Source organism: Mytilus galloprovincialis, chromosome 14 (assembly GCF_965363235.1).
Source record: "Mytilus galloprovincialis chromosome 14, xbMytGall1.hap1.1, whole genome shotgun sequence".
Lineage (NCBI taxonomy): Eukaryota > Metazoa > Mollusca > Bivalvia > Mytilida > Mytilidae > Mytilus > Mytilus galloprovincialis.
Window position 1 is genome coordinate 18,714,341 of NC_134851.1, and position 15,220 is coordinate 18,729,560.

General features: G+C 31.7%; 1 protein-coding gene across 1 annotated transcript in view; it reads left to right on the forward strand.

Moving 5' to 3' along the window:
• Positions 1 to 12,100, forward strand: part of LOC143059642 (caspase-3-like) — a 28,113-nt gene extending 16,013 nt beyond the window's left edge. Inside the window, exons 5-7 of the mRNA XM_076233164.1 lie at positions 2,384 to 2,758; positions 10,007 to 10,268; positions 11,729 to 12,100. Coding sequence (XP_076089279.1) covers positions 2,384 to 2,758; positions 10,007 to 10,268; positions 11,729 to 11,870 — 779 coding nt within the window. The 3' untranslated portion in view covers positions 11,871 to 12,100. The remainder of the gene's footprint in view (positions 1 to 2,383; positions 2,759 to 10,006; positions 10,269 to 11,728) is intronic.
• Positions 12,101 to 15,220: the final 3,120 nt, after the last annotated feature.

Genomic DNA, 15,220 nt, shown 5'->3' on the forward strand with positions numbered 1-15,220 from the left:
GACCTATATCTTTGCTGTCTAACATTGGTAAGACAATGGAGAGATGCATTTTTAAATACCTTTTTAACTTTATTATTACAAATTCTTTATTAACAAAATTCCAGTCTGGTTTCATCCCTGGTGATTCGACAGTAAACCAACTACTATGTATTATTAACGATTTTGGTAAAGCATTAGATGAAGGGAAGGAGGTCAGGGTAATCTTCTGCGACATTAGTCGAGCTTTCGACCGAGTTTGGCATAAAGGCTTACTATATAAGCTTAGAAAAATAGGAATTAATGGTAACTTGTTACTTTGGTTTGAAAGCTATTTAAACTCAAGAAGGCAACAGGTTGTCATTGGTGGAGAAACGTCCAATAACGAACATGTCTCAGCTGGGGTACCCCAAGGGTCTATCTTGGGTCCTATTTTATTTCTCATTTATATAAATGACATAGTTAATGACATCGAATGTGATATAAAACTTTTTGCTGATGACACCTCAATTTATATAGTGGTTGATAACGAATATAAAGCGGCAGAAAAGTTAAATAAAGATATTGAGAAAATACATAATTGGTCTAAGCAATGGCTTGTCAATTTCAATCCAAACAAAACAGAAATAATGACCATTTCAAAAAGGCATCAAAAACCCCACCACCCGCCAGTGTATATGGATACTAATATCATAAAAGAAGTTGAGTCGCATAAGCATTTAGGGGTTATTATAAATGAAGATGGAAGCTGGAATAATCATGTAAAAATGATTATTGATAAGGCTATTCCTAGATTAGCATTATTCCGGAAGTTAAAGTTTAAACTTAAAAGGAAACATTTAGAAACTATTTATTTATCTTTCATTCGCCCAGTCTTAGAATATGGGGACATTGTCTGGGATAATATACCTAATTATTTGAAAACATCTCTGGAAAACTTACAACTAGAAGCAGCAAGAATCGTTACAGGTGGTACTAAGATAACATCGAGACAGTTGCTGTACGATGAAACCGGTTGGGAAACTCTCCAGTCTCGGCGTGACAAACATAAGTTATTAAAATTTCATCAAATGTTTCACGGAGATTGTCCTGATTATCTTTCTGTGTTAGTCCCAAATCAGAGACTAGATCTACACGACCACAGGACCAGGGGGTCTTCAAATTTACAAACTGTATTATGCAGAACAAGCTATTATCAAAAGTCATTTCTACCAGCCGTAGTAAACCTTTGGAACAATATTCCTGACGACATCCGTCTAAATCAATCAAAATCGGGTTTTAAGACTTATCTCTCTCAAAATATTAATAAAATACCATTGTATTTTCACTTCGACTGTAGAAGAGAACAGATATGCTTAGCAAGAATAAGGCTCCAGAGTAGTGTTCTAAGGGACCATCTATTTAAAAAAAATCTAATCGAGAACGCACTGTGTTCCTGTGGTCGAGTAGAAACTACTTCTCATTATTTCTTCAAATGTCCAAAATATAATGAAATTCGAAGAGATACTATCGGGACGATCTCTTGTTTTAATCTTAAGATTATCTTATATGGGGATGGTCTAAAAGCTGACGAGGACAATATGCAAATATTTCATAAAGTTTCTGAATACATAAATAAAACAAAACGTTTTGAAAGTTAATCTAGTATATGTATATATATTATATATTTATACTTTTTTTTTTTAAATATGATGTAAAATCGAGTGGATTGTCCGTTGTAATTGATTGTGGTCGAACGTGTGTGTTGGTTCCAGTGACTGTCTAGAAAAGTAAATAAGAGTTGACTGTTTTTGTCGTTTGTTTTTTTTTTGTTTTTTATGTTTTTTTTTCCCTCACTTTTTATTGTTTTCCTTTATTTTATTTGTTTTGTATTTTTTGTATTTTTTTTTATTATTATTTTTTTTTTTGCGTGTGTGTGTGTGTTTATTTATTCAATGTATCATATGCTACCATAAAATGAATATACTGTTGGCACGTAATATTGTATGTTAAATAGATTTTTTTTTGGTTTTTTTTAGGGAGACGGATTTATAAAAGTTTTTCCAAACTTGTTTCCGAATCCCATATTTGAACTTTATGTAACATTGTAATATTTGTCTTGACATTTTTCATTAATAAATACTGTTTAAACTAATGCAAACTTTAACGAGTATTTACAGCCAAATTGGACCAAAATACTAGCCAAACACTGGACAAGGAATCAGAGCTACATATATGCATGAGGGAGACACATAACTGATTCGTTAATTTTGAAAGATTTCTTTAGTTTTGTAATAGTAAATTTAAGTTAAATATTGATATTGAATTTATAATTTTCCTAATTAGCTTTTATTATTACATTAGATTGAATATGACTTTTTACACATATTACTAATTTTGTGTATGTAATAATTTTTAATTTTAATAGCCAGACTAGAAGCAACGTTTAAAAAACTTGAGTTTAAGATTGCAGTTTACAAAGATTTGACAGTTAAAAATATGGCGGATGTTATGAAGGACATTTCGATCATGGACCATTCAAAATTTAATGCACTTGTTGTGTGTGTACTGTCACATGGTGGAGAAAATTTCATATATAGAATGGACGATAGAGGAGGAAGACAACTGGTTCACGGAGATGGTGATCGCCTGATACAAGGAAATTTTGTGTACGGCGTAGATGACAAACCTATTCCGATAAGATATCTAACAATGTATTTCCAATCATCAAAATGTAAGACGTTAGCAAATAAACCAAAATTATTCTTCATTCAGGCTTGCCAAGGAGAAAACATGGAACCTGGTAAGATTTGTTGTACTATTTTATTGTAATAAACCAGTAGCGGATCCATTCATTTTTAAAGGGAGGTTCCAACCCAGAATAAATTTTTTTTGGGGGGGTACCAACAATATGTTACCATTCAAAAGCATGATCATCAACAAGAGGGGGTTCCAACCCACTAAACCCCTTTTCCCCTGGATCCGTCTATGTGAACCATAACTTTAAATTGTCGAAGCCGACCGTGCGAGACTCTCATATGTAGTCAAGGTCGTTAAACACCCCCCTTGAGTGTAAATTGAAATATTTGATTAACAGTCGCTACCAAATAAGTGGATAATATTGAAAGTGTTCTGGGATTTTTTTGTATGGTCTTTCCAGTGGTCAGTCTATCTACAGTGACACTGATAATTACATTACTTTGTTTCTCATAAAAAAAGAAAAACAACCAATAACTAATTTTCTACAAAATTGACCTCAACAGTGATTATGTTTGACTATTTTATAAACATTAAAATGATAAATCTCTGGAATTCCAAGTTTTTAACTTGTTAATTCAGAAAGACTCTAAAAAGTACCGCATTGTACATGCAGTCAGTGCCTCGATAATGGTATGGTTAAAATGACACAGGAATTTAAATAGTATTGACTTTAATTAAAGTGAAATTGTAACATACATCTAAAATAGATACATGGTCCGCCATTTAAAGTTTATTAATTGTCATTAAAAAGAAAAGTGTTGAGCATTTACTAACTAAACCAGTAGGTAGAAGTAGAAATGACACTAAGTTTTGATGCATATTAAACAAACATACTATGTAACCGACACTCTTCAATTAATCAAATATGAATCGAATTGAGACTTCGTGGTGTAGTTTATTTGTCAACAGCTACCTTTTGTTCATCAAATATCACATTCACGTCAAATTCAAAGAGAATTCAGTAGAATACAGAATATATTATACATATAGTTATAATAACATGCGTTTTACCTACAGCATAAACTTTAAAGATACATTTGACAGTTGGACGGCAAATGATTTAATGGCTTAAGGTCAAGACATTGGTCACGTGACAAAAGGTTAGACTTTAAGATTTTTTGGTAAACGTGCATGCCTCGTGGTTTTTTGACTCGTATCGTCTTACTTGTACTCGTACATTAATAAAAATCAAAGTGTTCAATTCTAGATTAAATAAGCTTCATTATTTTATATAATTATTAAAAAGTGTTGTTGAAGTATTATAAATTCACGAGTGAAGTGAAACTTTTTTTTCTAAAAATTTGCGTAGGTCCACGGAAAGTTAACGTGTTGAGGGGTATAAAATATGAAGTAAAACCATTTTTTGGTTCTTATTTTATTCATTATTGATCTCAAAAACCTCGGATACGAATTTATGTCAGCTTATTCGTGGCGAACTGAAGATCAAAGGGAGATAACTCCGTATACTTGTATCAACACATGGAACGTAAGCGGCCCGGTCAAAGGTCGTAGGGGAAAAACCGCTTACATCATTGAGTACGTAATAATAAACATTAATCGTCAGAATCACTACTTGAGTTGAAAATGTCTTAAATCATGCAAATTATACCATTTTAAATAGTTATATATTCCATTAGGTTAGTAAAAATACAAAAACTTAGCCAGTATATATCCTTTCAGAGGTGCAAAACCATTCTTTGTCGTACACAAGCCGTAACAAGGTACTTGTAGGTCACGGTCTCCTGCAATACCTAACTGAAATATTTTAACTTTTGTGACTTATTTCCATGTTTATAATAGAAAGGACTCAGAAAGGATATGAAAATAAACTCAGTGTTTGTACATGTTGGTTGTTTATAGAACAATTTTTTAAATATAAATTTCACTCTAAAATTAAACTTCAATTTTTACATATAGATATTATCTAAAATAGGAAGTTTTTAATCTGGTGCACTAAAAATGTTGCATCAGAAATGAAATTTAAGAAAGTTATTTGACTGAAGAACTTATCATGTGGGAAAAAAAAAAGAGTGATATTATAAATTCTAACACAGCATCAATTGTGAAACAATAGTTTTCTCCTCCAGACATTTTAGTTTTCAAGATGCAAGGCTTGCCAGTCAATTTACATATTTAAGATTTCAAGAGTATGTTAAGAGTGGAAAAATAACTTAATGACAGAGATTCTGTATGGGAATGTTTCTAAACAATACATGTTACCAAAAGGGTTGGCAAAGTATTACCCGGGCGGGAAAACCCGGGTGGCAAAACCCGGGTTTTCCCGGGCTGGGCAATACTGCTAGAAACGGGTAATACCGGGCTATACTGGTTAGTATGATTTTTCAAGCTTATTTTTAGAGAACACAGTAAGGACTTGTTATAATTTAATAGTATTATAGCTAAATATATACATTTAATACAGATAACCATTGAGAGTCATTCCTGAAGATTGAAAATTCAATTTCTTCCTTTTCACCTCTAATTCTATGTAGAACGCAATTTTTCCACATTTCAGGATACCTTGTTAATTTCCAGGCTTTGTTTCAATGTTAAATCAAAGTTTAAAAAAATGCATTTTATTGCAGTGTTTAAAGTGAGTTGTAAATTTTAATTGTTATACAATCATATTGCTAAATAAACACCCCAAGGGAGGAGGCCATGTACACTTATAGAAATATATAAACAAAAGGTTTATTCCTTGAATGCCAACATCCTTTGATCTACCGACAATTTACCCGTAAAATTATGTTGGCGTTCCAGGAATAGGTGTAAGTAGTTATCACAACAAAAATGCATGCTTATCAAAACAATCATACTAATTCACAGATAGGTAAATTACAGGTAGCTAAATCTAGATGTGTTTGTAAAGTTGTTGAAAATCATTTTTTGCTGTTGCTGCTTGAACAAATATGGATTCTCTTAAAATGAAACTTTGAAAAGTGTTGCATCACAAAGTCAACATGTGCATATTGTGAGGAATTCCATTTTGTACAAATTCTACATTAGACTCTTTGGACTTTGATGTTTCTTTTCAATATTTCTATAGTTGTGTGTGCTGTAATATCCTCCCATATTACTTGATCGAATTTCTTGAAACTTTGTATCTCGTGTTAGATTATTATGTTTTATTTTATATTTTTCTTGGTTTTAATATTACACCCTTTTTTATTGTAAGTTCATATTTACTATTTACTAAATTAATTAATTAAATTGATATGGAATTAAATGAATCTCTAATATTCCTTTTTAAGTTTGAAATAATTGAATATAACTAAAATGTCATTAATATTTCTAATGTGTCTTCAGTTAATAAACAAAAATATTTTAAAAAAATGTTTTAATTTTCTTTATTTCTTTAAAATTAATAATAATTTCAACCCCAAAATCTACTGTTTATCTTATTAAAAAGGGATAAATTGTTGCAATTTTATCAAGTTCACTAATTATTTTTAACAGTTTTATACTTATAAATACATTTAAATAGTTATAAAAACACCTATTATTATCATATAAACATCTATTGAAATATTTTTGTTGGCGTTTGAGGAATAGGTAACAAATAAAATGTTGGCATTCGAGGAAGACACCAAACAAATCTGTACCATAATCTCTATAATTATTTATTAATTAGTGATATATACATAAACATATGCTAAAACTTTGTAAACATTTTAAGTAATGAAAAAAAAAGGTTTAAAGTAATTTTCCTTACATAGAATTGTTAATTCTTGATATTAGTTATATTTATCAAATAAACAAATTGAATTCTTTGACTTTATTGTATTGCATTTTTGATTAATCACTGCATCCTCTTTAAAATTCAGGCCAGTATTTCATTTTTACAAGTATTGTCTAGTATTACCCGGTATAACCCAGTAAAACCCTGGTTTTCCCAGTGTTTCCCACCGGGCTGGGCAATACTCATAAAACCCAGGTTTTTGCCAACCCTGGTTACCAACTATCTTTGTTTTTCTACTATAATCTGCAAAGAGATCGGTTCTTTATGTGTGACCTCAATGATCGTCAGGCTTGATTATCGGTACCCTTTTTTCCTGATGTAACAATTATGGCAAATTCTGAGAAAAGCAAGAAATTTTTAGCAGATCCAGGTTTTTTATAAAGTGAGGGTGGGAGATTATTCCATATAACAGAAAAATATATTTGATTTCATACCCAAAAAATTACATACAATAGGGGTTTATCAGCCTTGTGTCAGCAGAACTTGTCTTACAATAGAATTTAACTTTGCATTACAATGTACATTAAATTAAAAATATGGAAAAAAGAAAATTTAGTCAATGCATGCTTCACAATTGTGAACATTAATTACATTGAATGAAAAAAAGTCAATTTGCAGTGGACAGAAGTACATGTACTTGTAATTTTTGTTATATTATACCTGCTTTAAGAGACGGAGGCGAATCCCGGGGCTCTGGGGATTGGAACCCCCTCTTTTTATGGACGATTAATACATTTGAATGGGTACATATAGTTGGAACACGCCCCCCCCCTAATCCTGGGTTGGGAATACTCAAAACCCTTTTAAAATTAGCTGTTTCTCGTCTTAATCAAGAGAAAGAATCTGGACATCCAAAAAGCCAGAAAGGGATTTAATACATTATAATCAACACAAAGAAAACTGAACAAAAAGCTGTAGTGCAATCTGATATCATGCAGTTCACATGATTCCTATTTTTACAAGTTTTTGAATTTTTATTCTTCTTATATTTGAATTCAAAAGTCCTACAAACAACTGTTGAGTCCTTTAATTAAATTATTGATTGAATAATGAATGATTAGTTAAGCTGATCAGTAAATAAGTCTGAAAATGCATTGTTTAAATAAAAGAGTGTTATTATGTCATAAAAAATACCGAATCAACTTCAAATTTAATCCCTATTCATATTTAACTGCTCTAAAATGCATAGTCAATTGAACTACGAAACATAAACCTGAGACTACAATAACATAGAGATTGGTCACTTCCAATGTTATAGTAGTGTCAGACAAAAACAAAGCTGACTTAAATACAGTATGTTCAGAAATGTTTTGAAGAGTGGACAACAATGAGATATTTATTATTCTGATATCAGAAAAAATCTCATAGAATCAAATCAGAATGCGAGTTCTTTTTATAACGATTATCAATTTAATTGTATTATTTACTTTAATAAAAATCTCATGATAATTTCTGAATTTACATTCATTACATAGCTAGTCAACCTCTGCTCTTAGAAATTTAAGTTTCCTAGGACTTAATGTGGTTGAAATACTGCTAACTTTTACCAAAAATCTCTTTTTAAGACATTCATTACAATTTCAGAAAAAAAATCATAAAGTTATAAATGTATCACATAAATTATCAGAATGCTAGTTTGTATTATCATGATTATCATGATTATTGCAATAACTTGTTATTCAATTAATTAAAAAAATATCAATTATTTTTTAAATTGATAGCCCAAAATATTAATTTGGAATCAGTACATACATTTGTTTTTTTAAACATCTATATACTATTCATTAGGGCACTTATTAAAATGAAATTTTGCACAAGACAGTCATGGCAGTTCACAATTACAGTGCATGGTCATTATAGATATCATGATCATAATAATGACACAATTTAGACAACCAAATTTATTGTAATGTTGATATATGTAAACTGAAATCATTGCAGAATTTTTCTTTCAAATGACTTAATGTTTGTTAGTCACTTTACTTTAAATATTTAAATTGTACTAAAATAAAGAGATGTAGAATGGTTGCCAATGAGATAATTAGTCTAAAAACTATCCACCAGAATCTAAATAATGTGTGTCATGTCTGTTAGCAGTTATAAGTCACTTTACAGACATCAACAATGAATACATTTCATTGTTTTCAGGCAGATGAGGAAGAAGAGTAATAGTAGCTTTGTAGCTTACTACAAGAGAATATAAATAAGAAATATAATAATATAAATAAGGAAATAATAGAGACAAAAAGACAGGACTTAGCCACTGGACTATATGTAAAGTGTTCCCTTACTAATCTTTAGAGGAGCTGCTGTATACTTAGAAAAAACGATGTTGAGGACTTGGCCACATGAATCAGCATTTTTAGACACTACAGTATGGTCAATTACAATCTGACCTATTTACTCCAAACTATAATGAGTATTAAATTTAATACCTAGGGTGGGAAGTAAACCCATGTATGTTCATTTACTCTATTGTTCTCTATGTACATGCATGTGTATGAAATATATCAAATGCAAAAAAATGCTGTAATGTAAATATGGTAATTTACATCATTACAGCCTCATTTTTCTAAGGACCTAGTAAAGGAAGTCCCTGGACCTAGCTAGACCTGTTTCTTATGCAAGGTGTATTATATAACTCTTGAATGTATTAAAATGCAATTGTAAAATTAATTGTATCTGCTGTTAAACAATAATAATACGATAATGGTTATTTCTAAGTATTAAGTAACAATTAACAACGTGCAATTTAGGTAAAGAAACATCCATAATCTACCAAGTGCTTGTCTGCTGTGCCTGAATTCAAAACGACCCAACAGGTTTTTTTACACGAATTTTAACTAAAGCAGACAGTTAAACATGTCTGTTTACCTATTAGTTCTATAAGAAATGCATTTGCTGTTATGACTTGTATATGCATGGAAATATAATGAAGATAACATTGATTTTTTACCGTAAAAGTTGTTTCTGAGATATACACACACAACACATTCCACTTTTGTAACGATGAATGGTAACGTATAGCCACTTTATAACAGTAAATCACATTGGATAAGCTACCCAACACAGTACATTATATGCAAATTAATGATTGGATACGCATTTGTGTCACCTCTCAAATTGATGGAAAAACGTAAACATTGAAATCCGCCATTTTGACGTAGGAAACAACTAATTTTTAATCTTGGATTAAAGGACATTGCGCACATTGCCAGCGTATCATACATAGCCAGTCATGTGCAAAGATATCTTTTAATTAGTTTTCAACACTTACCTTTCTATGTTTTAGTTAATTTAATGTTTGAATGTCCTACAGAACGGAACATCGTTCTCAAAGATGCCGAACAAAAAATTATAAATGGCGTTGTTTGTGGGCGTAAAACATGTCGACAGATTGACCTTTATCTGTCACATTCAGGCGTTTACCGTTCAACTGTGAACGTGTTGGTGCCCTATTTATTTAAGACAACCATTATGAAATCCTCATTTATGGAATTGTTTTAAAATTTCTCTGGAAAATGAAACTAAAATTCTTAAAATAAATTTTAGCAGTGCTTTTGAAATCTGATCTTCAAATGGATGGCCCATCCGTTGATGACTCCATTGATCTAGATGTTGCTCCCGTGTCAGAAAACACAGAAGAGAAGGACGCAGCTCCGCATGCGTCAGATAACCAGAAAGTGATTCCTGATGAATCAGACTTTCTTCTTGGATACGCCACAGTATTTGGCTACGTATCCTATAGAAGTAGATCACAGGGTTCATTTTATGTAAAAAGTCTGACAGAAAATTTGGATAACCATGCTGACACGTAAGTTATATATGGGCTGCGTCGAATAGAAATCGAACTTATGTTAGTGCACGTATATATGTACATGTGTAAGACTTTGATTAATTTTGGAACATTCAAAAACGAAATAAAAGATGAATTTTATCTGTTTTGATATCATATTTATTTTTTACAAAGAAAATTTGTCAAGTCTAAATAGGTTAACAGATGTATTGATACTCAGTTGAATAAGGTCGATTTCTATCCAACGCAGCTCAATTATGTTAATATCCTACTCTTTTGTTTATAAAACGTTTTCATATATATATTAGGAGAACGATTCAATCAAAATCTGCTTTTGTTCTTAAGTAAAAGTTTACGAACCAGAAATAATTAAAAAATCTATTAAATACATGTAGTTGAAGACCCATTGGGGGCTTTTGGCTGTGTTCTGCTCTTTGGTCGGGTTGTTGTCTCTTTGACATATTTCCCATTTCCATTCTCAATTTTATTTCTATTTTTATGTTTGCGAAAATTCATCGTAAAATAATTCGTTCCAGAAGTAAACGCTAAATCAAATTATCAGTATAAAGATGGAGTACTGATGGTCATTCAATTTATCACACGTGTAACCGACATACAGAGAAGTCAAAACAATCTGAAACATACAAATGTTAAACAGAGCGAGTCGGGACAGAGCAAGCATCTCCTTTATGCATAATTACGTCATTCGTCGAAAAAGAGGCCAAGTTGGAGAGAACATTTAAATAGAAAGATCAAAACCGGCAAAAATATGTTCTCTTTTGTATAAAAATAAGAAAATGTGGTATCATTGCCAATGAGACAACTCTCTACCGTACGGCCTTTAACAATGAACAAAACCCACACCGTATAGTAAACAATAAAATGCCCCGAAATGACAGATGTAAAACAATTCAAACGAGAAAACTAACGGCCTGATTTATGTACAAAACAATGAATAAAAAAAAAATATGATATACAGCAAGAAACGACAACAACTGAATTACAGGCTCTGGACTTGAGACAGGCACTTACAGAATGTGGCGGGGTTAAACATTTTTGAGGCGCCCCGACCTCCCTCTAACCTGGAACAGTGGTGTAACAGCACAACATATGAACAAACTATAAAATCAGTTGAATAGGGCTTAACTCATTAGATTGATACAAAGTAGACAAACAAAAACACAAACCGGGCTTTGCTAGGTATTTATACATCCCTCAACAAAAAAAGACATAGTATAGATCTGAGAGTACTCACAATTATTGACAGCTAGTTCAAAGCCAATAACAACTAATGAAAAAATCATGTTCCTCTTTTATCCATTGATATTCGAAAATATTCAATTTTTACTATTTTTATTTTTATTGGCACATAAACTCCAACAAGCCCAATCGTTATTATTAGCATTCAACTTATGAATAAACACCATCTAAAGCTGACTTCTTATATGAATATAATTATAGCTTGGCTTTTTTTGCAGGTTGGATTTGCAAGCGTTAATGGTCAAAGTAACTCACGATGTCTCCGAGGAAAATATAGGAGAACAAGCAAAAAAACAAGTTCCAATGACACAAATAACACTGCGGAGATTACTCTTTTTCTTTCCAGATAACTTGAAATGAACATCATTGTGACAACTATTATATCTAACCTAGACGACCCGTGAGAATTGATGAACAATAGCCCACGTATTTTTTTCCGTTTAGCTGACAAACATTGTATAAGGTTTGTCACATGGTACGCTTTATTTTTGTAATGTTTTCCAATTTCACACCTTTTCCCAAGTCCCATTTTTTGTTCCAAATCCCACTTTTTTTAACCACCTATATCCTACATCCCAAAAGTGTATCATTCCTCATCATAGACATTTGTTTATTATACAGGATTAGTCTTTGACCACTTCATCTTATCTAATTTGTTTTATTTTTGAACAATGAACTAAATAAAATGCATGATATATTTTTTTTTAATTAAATGACACCAAATAAATTGCAAGAATGGATATTTCCTTTCCATTGACTGGTTATTCTGATACTTGTACAATTCAAAAGAGAAACTATGACAAAGACTGGTTCAAATGACGAAACAAATATGTTTTTATATTCCTATGTTATTAGAACAAAATATTGCATTATTTTTGTTTTTTAACACAATTTTTGTTAAAAGTTGAATATTTATCTAATGTTTTTTTTCTAATTTTGTGTTTTATAAAGACACATATATTAAAAACAGTACACAAAACACAACAAAGAAAATAAAGACTGAGCCCCGCCGTATAAAGTATAATGTATTGCTAATATCACGTTTTTTTTAAAACATTTAAACAATAAATATTTTTGGTTATTTCATATGCTTACCCTAGTGTTGACAAATATGGTCAAGCCTTGGTGTTCTTCCTACTTACAGAAAAATTCTTGTCAAAGTAGGACGTCAGTTTGGCTATGCGGTATGTTTAAATATGCAACAATGTCCGTTCAGAATTGGAAACGTTAAACAGATGCCTCATGTAGAAAGAGTGCCATGCTCTTTGTGGGTTGAGAACCCATTTCAACAACTCTTTCAGCGGTCCGTAGATGGCCAGTTGCAGGACTAAATTTCTGTACCTATCCATACTGCCCTTTTTTCAGTGGCATTCCAAATTACCCGTCAATCATCACTATAGACCCCTTTATTGCAATACCTACCTATGTATTTATTGTTAATGTGTTCTCGTCCCGAAGATGCATGAACATTTGCCACTGGACATTCAATATACAAACAATCAAGCACATATCATTTTTCAAAAAGTGTTATTTAATTTTTGTTTTTAATTTGGTTTACTGTTCTATTGTCCAATCATTGCCTCCAAAAAATTTTGGAAAAACTGTCATAGCAGTATCCATGGATATGAACCTGTTTTTTCCATCTTGATATTCACTCATTTCTGAAATCACCAATTTTATAAAATACGCAAAATTGAGTCAAAGCCTTATCAATCTAAATTATTTTAAGCGGTTTACATGATTTGTTTACACAATGTATCAAAAAGAATTAAAAACAATTTTTAAAGGACATTACTGTAATCTATAGTATTGTTCTTTGTTGCCCATTCTGAAGAAAAAGGCATTTTCATTATATGTATAATAGATTATCGGGTTGTCTATACATATATATCGTGAAAAATCAGATGCGAGCAACAATGTGAACTTTTTCGGCGAGCGAGCGCAGCAAACGAGCTAAAAATATTCACGTTGTGTCGAGCGGCTGATATTTTACGATATATATGTATAGACAACCCGATGAGTTGCTAAGTTCTCCTCAGACGTTGTGACGTTGCTGATAAAGTCTGCTCACGTCTCAAAGCTATGATAAGAGAATTACGGAGCGACTGAACAGGGTAATATATATATAGACACTACAACAAATCAATGAATACATTAAATATTTGCTCGTATGTTTTGTAAAAGAGTAACTGATTTTGTAAAGATTCTATTCCCATTTGTGTTTTATCGGACAGTGTATTTACCATTTATTGAGATTTGAGATGTTTGAACTGATGTTATGGATTTCAATGAACGTAATCTATGTATAACTCGTAAATTAATAAGTCAAGGACTTTACTAAAGATCTTTCAAAGATACAAAGATGTGGTTTGGAACATTGGCTGTGTCTGTAGCAAATTGATTTTTAACGGGATAACACATCCTAATGTTTACGGGGATATTGTTTACCGAGACCGTTAATAAAGAAACGATCCAGGTAAACTTATTGATCCTTTAAATAGAATTATTCTAAAAGGTTACCAATTTAACACTGTAATTAGGTCTTTGAATATTATTTTATCGGTATAAATACTGTTGTTATTATCAAAAAATTAAAATCCAACTAAATATTATTGTTATACACATATGTACATTCAGGGTCCTGCAATCTGTGAATACCTATATTGTGGAATTGCACAAGGCCATGTTTTCTTTTCTGACTGCTCATGACGTCGGATTTGTACTGATTGGTACTTTAGTCTTATATATTGATGAATTATAAGTTGTTATTGGCTTTGAACTAACGCGTACTCTCAGATCTATACTTCGTGTCTTTAATGTTTTTGTGCTTTGTATCAATCTGATAAGTTAAGCCCTTTTCAACTGGATTTGTTTTCATGTTGTTCTCTAACACCATTTTCCCTGTTTAGGGGAGGGTGTAGGGCCTGTAAAACATGTTTAACCCCGCCACATTATGTATGTGCCTGTCCCAAGTCAGGAGCCTGTAATTCAGTGGTTATAGTCTGTTGCTGTATATCATACTATTCTTCGTTTATTTTTGTGCCAAAATCAAGCTGTTAGTTTTCACGTTTGAATATTTTACATTTGTCATTTCGGGGCCTTTTATAGCTCACTATGTGGTATGGATTTTGCTCATTGTTGTAAGCCGTACGGTGACATATAGTTGTTTATTCTACGTCATTTAGTCTCCAGTGAAGAGTTGTTTAATTGATAATCATACCACATCTTATCTTTAAATCATAGGTGACTAAGTTAAAGTCATCCCTTCAAAAGTTTTAATGACGCCATCACGACCTAATTGGCCGTTATCGAATATATGTTTCCCAGGGAGAATACTGTCTTACTGTTTAAAACGCAATTAAGCTTCTTGCTTAGAATGTTCCATCAACAAATTTGTACTTGCACGAACAGCACAGCGGGGGCCGTTTGTGGAACAGGATTTGTGTCCCCTTGCTCCTGAAATCACCACCGGTTTTTGATTAGTTTAGTGTTGTTCAGTCTTTAGTTTTTCTATGTTCTGTATTATAGACTCGTTTGCCGTTCCGTATTTTTGCATTGCGTTGTCATTTTGTTGTCGACTAAAGAGTTTGAATATCCTTCTGGTATCTTCCGCCTTAGTCTTACACATACATGGTTCAAAACTGGAAAGAAATTTGGTCTAAACTTTGGAAAAAGGATCGGGAAATGGCCGGAAATATGTGTCAAAATTG